Source organism: Cnephaeus nilssonii, assembly GCF_951640355.1.
Source record: "Cnephaeus nilssonii genome assembly, chromosome: 9".
Classification (NCBI taxonomy): Eukaryota; Metazoa; Chordata; class Mammalia; order Chiroptera; family Vespertilionidae; genus Cnephaeus; species Cnephaeus nilssonii.
Window position 1 is genome coordinate 24,284,135 of NC_137080.1, and position 17,209 is coordinate 24,301,343.

Genomic DNA, 17,209 nt, shown 5'->3' on the forward strand with positions numbered 1-17,209 from the left:
ATTTGTAAAGAGGGCTAATGGATAGGAAGAGGCCTGCAGAGGCAAAATGTTTTTTAAAGGGAATTTTGTGAAGAGGCTATGCAATTTCTTAAGTGCCAACGATGAGGGCTAGTAGACTGGTTATATCGATATACCAGCTGTGCCCAAAGAGAGCTGGGAATATCTAAATGAACTCACCATGTGATGTTGCCAAAAGCCTAATATGTATCTTCCAGCTAGAAACATTAAATTAATTGGCTCATTCAGGCATGTTTTGCATTTCAAAGAAGGAGTTATAATTAATTATAATAACCAGTACTTGGTGCATTTTACATACTGTATTTTCGAAGTATGTAACAAATAAGAACACTATAATTAGCCTTCTCCACAAGTCTTAAGGGTTTTGGAAGGGCACTCTTCTGAGATGACATATTAAAGACTGGCCCAGGGAGGGTAAGTAGCCAGCCTACAGCCACATTAGGAAACTGTATGCTTAAATCGGCTTGCGCTTTGATTTTATCCCCATGTCCACATGTTAGTATACTAAATTATTTCTGCCTCTGATCATCTGCTTAGATGCAAGGGCAGAAAGAAAGCTGGGGAAGGGACAGGTCTTTCTGGGAACGTTCTGGACAGACAGAAGTATCTGAAGCCTCTGATCACGGGGAGGGGATCCTTTGTCTGCCTGGCATCTGGTGTCCAGATAAGATGCTAAGAGGAAACAATGCCAGGGCATGAAACCAACACCAATAGACACATTTCCAAAGCTGTTCCACCCGGAGGAGAGAGAAGCACACACTGGGAAAAACGAAGACGTGATCAGATGGAGGCTCTGCTATGCTTCACAAAGGAGGACTTTCCGGCCCCAGGGAAGTTGCACGTTGACAGTTTTACCTGCATCTCCAGACAAGGCAGCTGTGCTTTTGCTCCTGGCCAGGAACGAGTGCGTGGGCGTCAGCAGTCTGTTAACAACGCTGCTCTCCCAGGGGCTGAGCTGCAGGCGGCGAGCTAAACGTCACCACATAAGCAAGAGGTTAGAAGCTTTCCTTCCAGGGGCAAGGGGGTGCAGAGCATCACACCTATCGCTCCCACATGCCGGCCTTCGAGAGAGACGGGCTCTCTGGCGAGGACAGTGGGTGAAGAGTCAGGGCAACAGGAACCTACCCAAAGGAGCTGTTATTCTAGAGCATTGCCTTTCTTCAAAGGTTCCTTTTGTGGCAGGCTCTATATTAGTTTTATGGATGCAGTTTTTGCTAACCACCCTCCTACAGCAGTCAACAGATAACACAACAGAAATGTTATTTCCACGACAGGCTTGGCATGTATCACCGACTCCAGTCATACCTATCTGCCGTCTGCCCTTATCGGATGGGCAGTGGACTGCTGGCACACCTCAGCCCAAGGGCTTCCTAAGTACCCTGAATAATCAGCTCCACCAGCGGCCATGCCAGCTTAATGCAAGACCGGATTTATAAGTAAATAAAGATAGAAAGGTCTCCATTACATTTTGATAGATCTCCATGAATTGTTACGTGGGTAAATGGGGGGAAATTAAAGATAATAAAACGGAAGAGGACTCATGCACAGTTCTGTATAGAATTTCCTTTTGACCTCTCCATTCAGCAAGTCAGGTTCTTTCAGGTCCCTGTTTGACAGCAACACAAAATTTAGGGGGAGCATAAGGGTAAAGTTGAAGCAAGATAAAATTAAACAGAGAAGCCAAAATCCAATATAAACATAAATGGGAGATTACTAGTTGGTGTGAAGAATCTGGAAGGTAAATGTAAAATAATGTAATGAAGTATGGCCCCAAATTATATTGGGGCTTGGCAAGCCCACTGTTAGGAAATGCATGCCAATCATAAATAAATTACTTTGCTTATGTTAGCTTCCATTGATGGCCCATGAAAATGCAGAGGCTACTTTCTAAAATTCCAGGAAAGAAGTCTACAAAAATCACTCAAGTGATAATATATCATTATTTTAGAATGCATTGCCAGTGACTTGTAAAAGACTTTAAAACTGTCTAAACCTGGCATGGCCATTCTGTTCCTCACGGTAAACAGCAGGTACAGGTCCCTTTGCCTCTGGAGCAGTTGTTCTTATAACAATCTTTTATATGACATGTTTGAAATGAATGGCATTTATATTCTAGGAAAGTAGTTTTAGTTATTAGAAGCCATCCAGTGTTACAATGTGTTATAGAAAATATTTGCTTCTATCTCGAAGAGGTACCAACTTCCAATAAGAACCTTAATTATCTGACTTAAAAAAAAAAGAGTGACTATTTTGATCAAGGCTCTGGTGAGTTTAATAATCAGTGAATTGTTTATTAGATTTTTCTGGTTATTCGGAGAGCCTTCATGGTTAAATTAAATCTTATCTAACAGCAAGATATTAACAAAAAGATCTATTACAAAAACCAATGTAATAGGTACAGAGATAGTATAATGTACATTCAGAAACATGCTAATTACAAATTGCAGAATGGGTAGTGTATGTGTGTGTTGTGTATCAATAACAAAAAATATATTGTAATCTAGAATTACAATACATCCACAGAAGATCAATGGGGGAAAATGACTAGGATTAAATTAAAATCTTCAACAGAACTCTATTTTTAGTAGATGAGAAAGGGAAGAAGAGATGAATGCTTCCTTTTTTAGATAAAATAGAACTGCAGAGATGGTTTATCATCGAAAAGACATGTCTCTCTACCCTACCCCTTCATTAAGTTCAATTACTTTATTTCTGTGCATCTTTGAGGCACCAACCAAAATTTGCCTCAAATGAAGATCGTTAAAAACCCTCTTTGACTTGTATTTAAAGCACATCCAAAGAGATGATTTTAAAGCTCCGACCTGTGAATGGATGGTTTTGCTAAGAGACACGTTCCCTCTTCTACCACCTTCACAACTATGCCCTGAGCAAAAGAGAGACAGATCTCTTCCATAAGGTAACTTTTTAGTAAAGGTATGGACAGGAGAGTGAGTTTATGTTTTATTTTTTCACTTAGAGGGGCCTGATTTTAAGATGATAAACTCTGGAATGAAGAGATATTAATTCTCATGAAATAACTCTAAAGTATCGATCCTGTTTAAGCCCTTAAAAATGAGTTACTGACAATCCTCATAATAGACCACTCGGACCAGGGAGGCAAACAAACATGCTAGATATTTGCACCTGCATATTCCCCATGAGCAGAAAATCATTATTCAGTTCTAGACAATGGAGAAACCAGGCAAGTGTTGCCAGGTTCTGATTTTTCATTAAAAGTAGAAAACCTAAATTATATATTCCATTTTTAAAATGATGCCAATTAATTCAAATGAAAAACAACAACAACAAATCCCCTGCTCAGGTCAAGCAGAACATGCCTATGTGCAAAATTCAGTTTGAGATCTACCACACCATGTCCTCTGTCCTAGACTCTAGGGAAAAATGTATGGACTAATTTTAAGCAAAGAGTAGGTGACTTCATTCTTACTTTAAAAAAAACTCCTTATTACTTGCTCTTGAGAAAAAAGCTGGTTAAGCAGGTAACTTAAGTTAATAAGAAATACACACTTTTAATGTAAAAATTTCCAGTGGCAATATTCACTCTATTGCAGCAATTGCAGGGGTTTTCTTTTAACTCGGGTCATTTTATCAGTCTATGATGTGGTAATTCAGGTGTGGTAATCAAAATATTTAAAAACTGGTAGGACATGGATGCCACTCATTAGCTCTGGAGGACCCGGGGAAGCACAGCTTGGGGAAGTGAATACTTACCAACTGGTATAAAAATATTTGAGTATTTTTAATAACCAGTACCAACTGAATATCAACCTTGAGAATATCAGAGCCTCAGTTTAATACGAGCTCCCAGGCCTGTGCTGTGAGGTTGAGAAAGCTCAAAGCACCTAGTAATGGTATATAGATATATCCTCTAACAGATTAGTCTGTAAAAGCCTCTACTTTAGTAATTTAATAAAAATGCCTTTTAATTTGATGATAAAGCATAACCAACTTTTAAAAAATAGCATAAAATAAACTAAGTAAATTATTTAAATTTCTAAATTAGGAAGTTCAAATTCAGAAGAATTTCTATTCTCTTTAAAAGACCCAGGTTTCTCACTGTGCTCTTGAGGGTTTTGCTTAACTTAAAAAAAAACTGTTTCCTGGACCTGAAGGAACCCCTGGATGACCCAAATCTGTTCGATCCAGAAACTTTTTGATAAATGGGAAAAAACACAGAACTCCCCAATTTAGTGTCCCCCTCCTATCCTGTTGGTCAGCTTAGGATTCAGTTTGATAAGCCTGTACCCTGATTCAAGGGGCAGTTTCCTGGCCCCAGCTATGACTTGTTTATTAAACTTCCCTTGACCCTTAACCTTTCCCACAGGAAGAATGCACAGAGTCAGAGTTGATCTTAGGAAGGGCGTCCATGAAGGTAAAACCTGAATATGCAGTGTAGCAACATGGGTTAGGAGCTGGTGATCACTATTCTAGTCCCTCTTCTCTAACAGCCAGCCTCTAGGATACAGGTTCAGGCCCTTCATCTATTCGGGACTCTTACCCCAACTAGAGTAGATGAGTCATCCAACAAGTTCCCCGAAGTTTTAAGATCCTTTTTCTTAAGGATATCCAATCAGATATTATCACACAGAATCTATAAAACATCTTATCTCTAGTTGACTCAGCATTGTCCTTCAATAGGAAGTGTGGACAGGATGTTGTCTGGCTTATTGCCCATCTCCCACTCTCAACCTTACCCTAACTTAGCTGTGTACTGTAGGAGGCAGTATGCAAGGTTTAACTTAAAAGTAGTGTAAAGTCCCAACTGTAGCTTGTCTGATATCCGGGTTCCCCAAAAGTATGAAATTAGAATAAGTGACTAGCTCCAAAGAAAAGAAGAATAGACAACTGTAAGAATAGCATTTACACGCTATATTTTAGGTTATATTAGGGGAATGAGTTTGAAAAGAAAGGCTATTTATGAAAGGAATTTTAATTCATAATACTTTATAAAAGGCCTCTAATTTGACTACATGTCTAATATTGATTTAGGCAAATTAGGTTAAAGAGAAAAAAAAGAAATGATTTAAGTTAAAAGGCAAGAACAGGAAGTTGTTCAAATATTTACTGTATTAGGAGATTAGTTATAAAACAACATCAGCACATATAATATTGTACATTATGACACCATAATTTTTATACAATATAAAATACACAAATACACATACGCACATACAGAACATGCACACATTACATTCTTTTTCAAGACTACTAGTATAAACACTGAACCTTTCCCCATCAGTTTCTTAATAAAACACTTAAAGTAACCACAACTTGTTACTTTCAAAGAGTATTATTTTTATATTGCACAATAATATTTTTGTTTTGTTTTTTAATTTAAAATAATTTAAATTATGTAAAACAAGTAGCTTATCTTAAAAGCTTGGTTTTTCCCATCATGATATATAAAAATACGTAAAATAAAACTTTCATTTAATAAATAACATTCATGTACTGTAAATCCATAAGATGAATAAAACTCAAAATTAAAGTAAAATGTTAACTGGAGGACTATGGTTATTAAAATTTTTAGGAGGCTTCACTGATGATATTCTTGAAGTTAGGCCAAAGAGTAAATGAATGGAAACCAAAAAAATCAGTCACACAAACACAAGAAATGTGGCAAGAAAGGTTTGGTTAAATGAGAAGTTAGCAAAATGAAATCTACTAACATGAATCAGTTAAGAAGTATTTTTTCTTTTTTAAAGAAAATCAAAGACTGGAATTCCCAAAGTACAGATGAAAAGTCAAAGACAGTATGATTGAAGTAAAATAAATGTTCATAACCAAGATTATTTGCATGTTAGTGGATAAGTGGGTGATTTCTGGAGCTGTAAACTCAGTTACTAAAGAGTTGAGAGAAGCACCGCTTTCATCACTGCTAAATGCAATCATTCAGCCAAGTTCTAAAATGAGAAATGTTCTTGTCGCAAGGAAAATGCTGCTCAGCCGTTTATTGCTTTTTTATTCTGAAGTTTTTTTCTTCCTATTTAAGAAACGTAGGGAAAGCAACTTCAGATGCTTATTTTTATCTGTGAACATCCAGAAAAAAAAGCATTAAGTAAATAACAGAACACTTTTTTTGTTTTCCTTTTGACTGTACCTCTATCTGGAGAATTTAGTAAAGTTGCAGATGAAGAGGAGAGCCGCTTGCTAATGACGGGATCAACATGTTTCGAAAGATTCATGGTGGAAACTGACCGCCTGTCTGGATCTAAAACAAATGGAGATAATGCTAATTGACAGCCAGCATGCAGGATTGCAATTTCCTAGTTCGCTGATGGAAGGAAAAACTAGGACTGGATGCTTTCAGCTCTATCCCTAGATCTTTCGTGATAGCACAGTTTTCCAAGTGGACATTTGAAAGGTAACTTAAAGGGTAGAAATAAAATTCATTTTTCTTATGGGATAAAATAAATATTTAGCTCACCAGTTTGTCAGCCAGGGAAATTCAAGCATGAGGTTATAATATGAGGAATGAAGGCCAATGGAGGGCAACTAAAACAATGGAGGCAGACTGTGAAGCAAAGAGAGGGCCATACAGGTGACAGCCTTTATCATTTCCCAAAGCAGGAATAATGGGGTAGACACAGTGCTGGTAAAACAGAGAGTAAACACTAGGAGACAAAGAACACCAGGTTCTGCGTATCTGCTGAGAGCTTGGCTCTCAGGGTCATTTGCAGCCAGGGCATGAAAGTTCATTATAGGAAAATAAGTTAACAAGAAAGAAGAGAAAGCACTATAGCATTTCTTTCTAAAATGTCTACTAATAACCATATCTCTAAGCCTAGAACATAGAGTTTAGTATGGTTTACAAGGTAGAAACAGTCCACACACTTGCCTGACAAAACGGACAGTCATAGAAAGAAAATCAGAATTCCTTCCTTTAAGTATATTAACAATATTGTTCATCCTGCAGTCGAGTAATTTTGGAGCAATTCTTAAAGTTCAAGTCAGAAGAGAAACAGCAGTCATTTAAAAGGCAACAATCAAGTCTATTAGTTTGCTGTCTGTACAGTGGAACCAAGTTGTAACAATACTCAGTATCATAAATCATATTCCCTGAATAAAACTGTGTATATTAAAAATCTAAAAATCGCATCATATTTATTTAGGAGGCAGGTAGATGTTCTATAATAGCCAAAAGTAATGGGGTTTTGCCATACTTTGTTTTATTTTCTATTGTTCACATCTTCTAAAACCAAAAACAAACCAAAATATTCCTTGTAGGAGAAAGTCGTTCAAAACCTGGCTATTGGTCTAACTAACCTTGGTAGTACAAATTTTACAGTAAACTTTCCCCCACAGAATAACCACTTTTGGCCATTATTTATAGTAGAGAGGGAGCAAGCGAGTCTTCCAGCATCAAACATTTCTATCTCCTATTGGGGCTCATTTTATGGTTGAAGCATTTAGTTATTAAAAAAATTCAGACATTATTTCTGTGACTCAAATTTATTTATATTTAACTGATGGGCCCTTAGGGTGTTCCTAACATAAAGATTCAGGATAAAATGTCAAAAGGAACACCTGAGTTATGAGGTTCAAGCGCACAAGGAAGGATAATGGAAGATAATTCCAGGTAATTTTAGAGCAATCCATTTTCTGATATTGCTTTATATGTTAAGCTCTAATTAGAGGAAAATTGTGTCTACATGCAGGCCTATCCTGCATGGTTAAAATTATGGGGGTATAATATATATTTATTACAGTACTTTATACATAGTAAGATCATTTTTAATCATTCCTTTTTCTCATTGAACCAAACACAAATTCACGAAAGGATTTTTGACGAACTGGCTTAAACAGTATAAAGTTTACAAGCCAGGGCTAGTTGACAAGCCAGGGCTAGTTGACGTGGGAGCAGTCAGACAACACACTGATTTAATCTGATTATATTTAATTTCTAGGACCTGTTTGTTGGTCAGTGAACACTGAATGAGTACCACCAGGAGTCAGGCATTGCTGTGTAGTAAGGGGTATTCAAAATGAGGAAGGTCTGCTTGTTACTCTCGAGGTCACAGTAGATCATTCTGACCTTTGAGAATTTTGGTATATTCCCATTATTTCCAACCTTCTCTCGTCTATATAGCAGCAATTTTCTCTCATCCACAGCCCTTATAAAAACAAATTTTATCCAATAGTTTACACTCTCTTTCTCTGAGTGACAGTACTAACGGTCATTTATTGAACTCTGAATGCGAAAGCAAGAATTAAAGCAAGGGAACTTTATTTCCCTTCAAAGAAAATCTGTAACAGAGTATACTTCTGACTACACATGAAAAACAAAGCCAAGTAAAAGAAAAACAGTAAGGTAATAAAAATATGTACCATGACAGCTTTTCTACATGGAACATATGTGTAAAACTATCCCTAGAGTGAAACATCATCCGTAAATGATCCTAATAATCATAGACTTGATAGGTGCCCAACCAAATAAAAGCCAAGAAAACTGCTTTCAATTTTGATTCACTCTGATAGAAAAGTAAATTGTGGTAATATGATTTTAGACTTTTTTTTTTAACATGAAGGGGTTATAGAAAATAAACTAAATGTTAGAAATGAAAGAGAATAGAGCAAACAAACAAAAATCCACTAACATTTAGATTACAACTCCAGATGGCTACACAAGGATGGAATGGGAGTGGGGAGGGGAAACCAAACTGGATGTGCTTTGATCCCAAGTAATTTATTCGGTAAAAAAAACACCATTTTTTAAAAGTCTTATCTTAAAATGATCATTTAAGGAGAAAGTAAACATATCCCACGTAATTATTTCAACAGCTTCAAGTCACCTGAGTTATATTATCACACTTAAGAAACACTGTGCTATATCCCAGATCTAGGTCTATGCAATAGGATATTAAGCAAGCATTATGACTAAGGTGGTGATGGTCCAGCTATTGATGAACTCTGGCCCCAGGTCTGAGGTGCTAGCTACAGGTCAGGCAATCAAAAATCACAGGGAGGTCTGTACCAGACTTTCTAGTACCACCCAAAGTTGTGGAGTGGTGGTCCAGGCCTGCTAAATCGAGAAAGGTGAATGATGATTCAACAAAACCACCTGGGGACAGAATGCAAGACAATGACTTTTCAAAGTAAATTAAAAAAAGAGGCTATCAGACTCACACAAATGAAAAAGAACTGACACACTATATAAATTCAAGGTGTATTGAATTTACAGTACAAAAATAAGGCCTTTCACTAATTCCAAATTTCAGTATTCTCATGTCTATTTAAGAACAAGGGAATAGCTAAGACATCTACTATTTGTAGCCTCAAAACCTGCACTTTCTCTTACAAAGCTAGTGTTGCATACATTTAGGGTCAGAATACATAAGCTCATAGTATTGATTTTAATTAGTCAATAGGCCTATGATTCTTCTAGTGTAAAAGGTAAAACTGGCGAACCAATTTCATAATCCTGAAACCCTATGTAAATTAATTAGACTAATGTAGAGTTGAAACTAGCATGTTTATTTAGAAGCATTGCATAGATTTCTCTCTCCTCAAGGACTTTTATAACAAATGAGAAAAGCAGTCTATGTTAAGGGGGGAATCTTATCTTCTTACCTCCATCACCCTCTTATCCTCAAACAGGAGAAGCATCATTTAATTGTAGTGTCATTGTTTCAGCAGGATTTTTGTTTTGCAAGCACAGACTTAGGAAAAAGAAGCAACTGCACATTTACTGTTCAGGAGAAACAAAAAAGGGACTGTGAAAGTGGTCACCGCCTGTTTACCTGTACTGTGAATGCTGGGGCTCGCATGGAGAGGGCCTCCCCATGACCACCGGTTGTGCTTCTGTTTTGGCTTCTGGCTCCTTTCCATCGTACGTCGTACAACAGCTTCATGGCGCTCCTTAAATGGAATAGAGTAACTGATGATTAGATTCAACCTGGTTGTTTGAGGTTTCTTTAAACATTTTTTAAAAAAATTGATTTGAGAGAAAAAGAGAATGAGAGAGAGAAACATTGATCTATTGCTCCACCTACTGATGCATTCATTGGTTGCTTCTTGTATGTGCCCTGACCTGAGATCAAACCCGAAACCTTGACATATCGGGACAATGCTCTAACCAACTGAGCTACTCAGCCAGAGCAAGGCTTCTATAACTTAAGACAGAGTGGAGTGAGAGGGAGTACTTGACCTCAGTACTCCTAATCTATTTCCTAACATCTAGGAAATAGATTTTTTAAAAATATGTTTGTATTGATCTTTTAAAAAAAAGTTTTTGTTGATTGGAGAGAGAGAGAGAGAAAGGAAGGGGAGAGGAAGGGGGGAGAGAGGGAGAGAAATATTGATCGGTTGCCTCCTGCATACACCTGATCAGGGATTGAACCGGAAACCTGAGTATATGCCCTGGACGGGGAGCCAACCGGTAACCTTTAGATGCATGGGGATGACATTCAACCAACTGAGCCGCACTGGCCAGGATTACACCTTATCTTAAAATGAGAATATTATCAACCTGGGACAGTTATTGAAATCATTAGGAGCCAGTTGAAAAAGCCCACTGTATACAGTAGGTACCTAACAAATGATCTTTATTATTACTACTGGGAATGTGATGCTTTCACGGTAGTGCAGGTCTTACCTTACACAGATATTAAACACATGTGGTACCATACCTAAACAATGGAATTTAGAATCTGACTCCACAACTTACTGAGTTGTATAACCTTGTTATTTTACCCATTCTAATTCTATATTTCCATTTTTGCCAAGATTCAAGAGTTGAATAGGGATAAATGAGACAATCTAGCATGTGAAAAAGTTTGTCGATGGTAAAGCCCTATAGAAATCCAATGACTGGGCCTGACTGCTTTGGCTTAGTGGGTAGAGCGTTGGCCTGCGGACTGAAGGGTCTCGGGTTTGATTCCGGTCAAGGACACATACTTGATCCCCTGAAGGGTTGCAGGCTTGATCCCCGGCACCAGTCAGCACACATGTGGGAGGCAACCAATTGATGTGCCTCTCTCACATTGATGTTTCTCTCTGTCTCTTCCCCTCCCTTCTACGCTCTCTGAAAATCAATGGAGAAAATGTCCTCGGGTGAGAATTAACAACAACAAAAAAACCCCACAAGCAAACAAAAAAAGAAATCCAATGATTTGGAGTGGTCTTGATATTTCAGTATAGATTAACTGAACATAAAGAAGTTATAGGTCTAGAGCAGAGAAAATGGGCTTTTAAAGTTTCTGTGGCAATAGGAACAAGCACACCATTCTCTACAAGACTTCCACACCCCAGCCTCCTTCCACACTGTGTCCGTCTGTCCAGCTGCTTACTCTGAGACAATTTTGCCACGCGTCTCACACCGTAATGGGAAGTTTCACCGCGAGTCCGCTGCATTTCTGCAATCGATGCGCCTCCCACCCATTTCCCAGGGCAGCACCTTACTTTGTCCTCCTCTAGCCTCTGCCTTCGCTTTTCCTCCACAGCAGCCCTCCTCCGCTCTTCCTTCAGCCTCTGCTCTTCCAACTTCTTCTTCCGCTCTTCCAGGTGCTTTTCGTAGTGCTGCCTGGCTCGCTCTTCTTTTTCTAACCAGAGTATTTCTCTCGCAGCTAGGAAGACAAGGCGAATCAAACACAGGCAGCTTCAAAACTTGAACAGTCAGGGCTGTGTAAGCGGCGTGCACTTAACACATATGGGTTCTTCGGTTTTGTAGTAACCAAGCTGGCCTGTGCTTTCTTCAGATTTTCAGGATAATAGTACTGTGGTTAATTTTAGCATTATTTCATATGCTAACAATGAGGTTGAAGAAGATGAATGGAATTCTGCTCTTTGGGAATTCCTACAGTCTTCTAGTTTGATATACAAGGTGTCCCCAAAAATGTATATACACTTTGAATAATTATCAATTCCCATGGGTTAAACCTGAAAAGAAGGAAACATTAATTGAGCTATCAGATGTTAAAGTATATATACATTTTGGGGGGACAACCTGTATTATTACAATAGAATAATATATATATCACATGCTCTGCTCTCAATTCTGATAGTGATAAGATGCCCTAAAAACCAATAGTACTATCCGTCTCTCTCGTTTTAAAAAATGAGATATTCTTCAGATTGAAAATGTGACTACATTTGTTTCAATACAGCACTGGTTCTATGACAGAATTAAAAGGACTTGGGAGAAAATCCCAAAGAGTGATAGTTAATAAAAGGTATATTAAATGCCTCACAGACATATCACACTGAGTCAGCTAAGCAATGTGAGGGGCCAAATCAGCAACTGATGTTGTGTCTGAAGAGCTCATAACCTAGTTAGATAAGAAAACATCACGAAATGAACAGAAACACAGAATTCAAAAAATAGTGTTCAGTGACGAAATGCTTCTTTTCTTCCTTACTTATACATGTTCCTTCCTCCTGTTAGGGGAAAATATACAAAACTAATTTTTTAATAAGAAGCTTTCTTGAGCCATGATAACTTAACACATCTTTAATATGAGTTACTAACATTGTAGGCAAAAGTATCCAAACAAAATTTAAAGCATAAACCCTGAAACCTGTGGATATGCAATACAATACATGTATTTCTTAACACTTAGCTTGCCAACTACGTAGTCTTTGACTTTTATATCCTGTTTTGAGGCAAATTTCAAATTCTTTAGGGACATTTATGAATGTAATATATTCCTTTTCTGTAAGAAATCCAAAAGCCAACAAGATAAAATAAGAGAGAAACATTTTTGTGAAATATTAAATATATTTAAAAATGGTAAGGTAAAATAAGAGTTAATTCACAGATTGATTTTCCTTAAATAATGTTTTTCATCAGACTACTTTCTTGCTCATGAATATTTATTTTACTATTTCCTCATTAAATTTCAAGTCCCCTGATTTCTCAAGTCCTACCTACACTTGGCCTTAATATTGTTATTTGGCCTTACTCTGCAATGCTCTCCATAGTAGCCTTTTCATTCTTAAAGTAGACCTGTCTGCTTACTACACCTTTCAAACAAACCATGTTTCTCCCATATCTTTGCTGCTTAACCTTTCTATGCCTCACTACTGTTAGGATAAATTGTGGATAAATACATAGATTTACTATGAGGATTAAAAGAATAATTTCACTTAACACAGAGTAGTTCTCTGCACTTAGTAAACTTTCAAGAAATACTAGTTATGCCCTAACCAGGTTGGCTCAGTGGATAGAGCGTCGGCCTGCGGACTGAGGGGTCCCAGGTTCGATTCTGGTCAAGGGCATGTACCTTGGTTGCGGGCACATCCCCAGTAGGGAGTGTGCAGGAGGCAGATGATCGATGTTTCTCTCTCTCTATCCCTCTCCCTTCCTCTCTGTAAAAAAAAATCAATAAAATATATTTTTAAGAAAGAAATACTAGTTATGACTATTATCTTTGTCACTATCATCATCATCATGGTTTCAATGCAGAAAACTAAATTTGGTTCTTAAGGTTGTGTTATCTCAATAGGAATAGACATTACTACAATTATAATTACTATTTATTTATTTATATTGTCTAAAGTTTTATATATGTCTCCTTTTCCCCCAATTGACCCCCACCCCCCAGTCATTCCCACCCGGGGCACCACTGCCCCAGTGTCTGTGTCCATTGGTTATGCTAATATGCATGCATATAAGTCCTTTGGTTGCTCTCTAACATCCTCCCTCCCCTACCATTTGTCTCTGGATCTATTATTGTTCATCAGTTTATGTTGATCATTATATCCCACATATGAGTGAGTATCATGTGATATTTATCCTTCTCTGACTGGCTTATTTCGCTTAGCATAATGCTCTCCAGGTCCATCCATGCTGTTGCAAATGGTAAAAGTTCCTTCTTTTTTATAGTGGCATAGTATTCCATTGTGTAGATGTACCACAGTTTTTCAATCCACTCATCTGCTGATGGGCACTTAGTTTGTTTCCAAATCTTAGCTATTGTAAATTGTGCTGCTATGAACATAGGGGTGCATATATCCTTTCTGATTGGTGTTTCTGGTTTCTTGGGATATAGTCCTAGAAGTGGGATCACTGGGTCAAATGGGAGTTCCATTTTTAACTTTTTGAGGAAAAAATGATTTTTTTCCACAGGGGCTGCACCAGTGTGCATTCCCACCAGCAGTGCAGGACAATTATAATTACTTTTAACCCAAACAATCTTTTAAAGGAAGAACATATCTTTATCCATTAAACTCTTATCAAGTGCCACTTCCATTTTTTCTACCAGGAAGTCAAGATCCTATTGCAGAGCCTTCTTTAAACAAATGTCTTTTTTAAAAACAGTCATACAGAGAACAGGCAAACAATGGTGAAATAAGCAAACAGCACTTTCATATTATTGCAGAGTATGCTGGTGAGTGCTAGAATTATTACCAAGTACAGATCATGCAACTTCTTTTACAAATATATTTTATTGATTTTTTACAGAGAGGAAGGGAGAGGGATAGAGAGTTAGAAACATCGATGAGAGAGAAACATCGATCAGCTGCCTCTTGCACACCCCCTACTGGGCATGTGCCTGCAACCAAGGTACATGCCCTTGACTGGAATCAAACCTGGGACCCCTCAGTCCGCAGGCCGACGCTCTATCCACTGAGCCAAACCGGTTTCAGCGATCATGCAACTTTTTAAAATTGAAGTATAACATATAAAATATTTCAATAAGAATTTAAAAGTTAATTTATCCTAAGAGGTTTAGTTATTTAAAATATCTCCTAAGGATGCCAGATAATGTGAAAGTCTTAAATCATTAAAAACTGATATTTTTGACCACAAGAAAAAAAAAAATCAACAACTGCTGTGGACTGAAGTGTGCTCAGCCCTACTCCCCCCATTCATATGTTGAAACCCTAACTACCCAATATGACTGCATTTGGTGACAGGGCCTTTAGGAGGTAAAATGAGGTCATAAGGGTAGGGCCCTAATCCAATAGGGTTAGAGGCCTTAAAAGAAGAGACCCCAAGTGCTCTCTGCACCCGACTCTACATGTTCAGATGCTCATTTGAGAACAAAGCAGCCTTCTGCAAGCCAGGAAGAGAGCGCTCATCAGAAACTGAACCCTGCTGGAACCTTGATCTCAAACTTTCCAACCTCCAGAACTGTGAGAAAACAAATTTCTGTTGTTTTAAGCCACCCAGTCTATGGTATTTTGTTATGGCAACCTGAGCAGACAACTCATTCAGTATTTAAATCATTAACAATCACTAATTTCTTAGAGGCAGCTCTACAAAAGTATAATGGCATGTCCAAAAAGGAACTATGATGAATATTATTAACCTTTACTCATGTGAAGTTAATATCCCCCCATCCAATTCTGGGATCATAATATAAAAAGAAATGAAAACCCACTGTAGTCCCCGAAATACTGGACATTAACACGTCAGTCCCACCCTTGAGCTGCTGCCACCAGGATTACATTGTAATGACACTGTGACAGTGTGTCAGTGCCACACAAAGGGGAGCTCCACTATCAATCTGGACTCCATTTAGAAACACACAGCGACTCTGGTACTAAAAGAATAAAAAATAGAGCACGGGGACCTGAGTCCACCCCCCGTCCTGCTTCTGAACAAGAAGTGACTTCTGTGGTCCTGCCTGTCCCCTCAGATTGCTATGGTGCCATCTTCCTGACAGAGTGACCAGGTGGGTCCACGGTAACATACAGAGCACTTAGCACAGTGCCAGGTATGTAGTAGGGGCTCAATACATGTAGGTAATTATAGTGAGTGAATCTTTTTGACGGTCATATTAATTCCTGTCCTATTGCTAGAGAGAAAATTCAGCCAATGGGAAGAACACAGGTGGGACAGAGAACTCAAATGGCGCATTCTGCACTCATGGGCTGGGCGGACTCCCCATTCAGTCACATTCAACAATGCGCTGCCCGGTCTGGTCCTTCTGCACAGGCTTACCTTTGTGTAGGTGGAGTACAGATTTCACTACCAAATGAAGGAAAGAAAACCATGGCACTCAGAGAACAGAGTAATATTATCACTTAATCTCTGACACACATACAGCTGCTGTCCTAGTTTCATACTGAGATATACGAAGATATAAATAGGTTACAGGTAACACTGGGTACCAGAATAGCCAGTAATATCCTGAAGAGCCAGAAAATGATAATATCTGAGTTCAGGTACAGATTCTGTCAATGATCCTGTGTGACCTTGGGGAAATTACCTAACCTATCTGACTCTAAATTAGAGAGTGTGTACAAAGAGATCTCAAAGCTCTTTTCAATTAACTCCCATGACTCAACTGTTTGTTTTTACCTTTGAGGACAGGTGTGGGATTATAATTAGGCTTCTCTTTTACTTGCTTTTTATGTTAAAAATTTAAATCTTTGTTCTGTATGTTAATAATGATTGATTACATTCAAGTAAATTTCATCTTAATGTTGCTTTGAAAACACTGACTACATGTGTTAAATAATAACTCTAAGGGGAAAAAAGGAATCTAATGGCTAAACCTCATCATTAACCCTAGGGAGGGGGCTGTGGAATGGAAAAATAAGAAGAGCATCTGTGCAAGAAATACTGATTAATTTCATTTAATAGTCAAGAAATGAGAATGAAAGGTAATCACCAGTAGTACAGAAAATTACAGCACCACTTTCACATTAATAAGGGGAACCATGGAAATTCAATGCTTGTATCAAACCAACCCCTACCACTAAAGCTACCCCTCCAATAAAAAGGGGGGAAAATAAAGTTAAAAAAATAAGCTAAGAGGAATAAAATCAAGCCTATGACTTACGACTGAAATTTTTAGACCAGGCCAAAACAAAAACATGAAGTTATTTGTTGTTGTTGTTGTTGTTGTTTTAAAACTTACAACAAAGTGTCAAATAAAGCATAAAAATAATGAGCAAATAGCTACCAGGCAGGTAAAACAATGAAATAAATGTAGGAATAGTACTACCAGACAAAATGGAATTGAAGATCAAATGAGGGGAAAAGGAGTTAAATAGGTCTCCCAAGATCACATAATCTAAAAGAATTGCAATTTTACTTCAGCTCTGATCTCAGGTACCACACAATGCTCCCTCCAGAGTCACATCTGCCTGCCTAAAATTTCCACTTGAATTTCCCAGTCAGATCCATCACAGAGCTGTACTATCTGCATACTCATCCCTACCTCAAACCAGAACCTGCTGTTTTCTATATTGATAACAAATTCACTTAACCTCCAAATGC

General features: G+C 37.9%; 1 protein-coding gene across 4 annotated transcripts in view; it reads right to left on the reverse strand.

The window, feature by feature from the left end:
• The window catches only part of MAP7 (microtubule associated protein 7), a 139,089-nt gene that overhangs the window by 26,897 nt on the left and 94,983 nt on the right, over window positions 1-17,209 (reverse strand). For all 4 annotated transcript variants that reach the window (XM_079779858.1, XM_079779857.1, XM_079779856.1 and 1 more), the window contains 4 exons: window positions 11,440-11,603; window positions 9,780-9,897; window positions 6,140-6,250; window positions 874-987 (listed from right to left, as the gene is read on the reverse strand). In XM_079779858.1, the coding sequence (XP_079635984.1) occupies window positions 874-987; window positions 6,140-6,250; window positions 9,780-9,897; window positions 11,440-11,603 (507 nt within the window). The remainder of the gene's footprint in view (window positions 1-873; window positions 988-6,139; window positions 6,251-9,779; window positions 9,898-11,439; window positions 11,604-17,209) is intronic.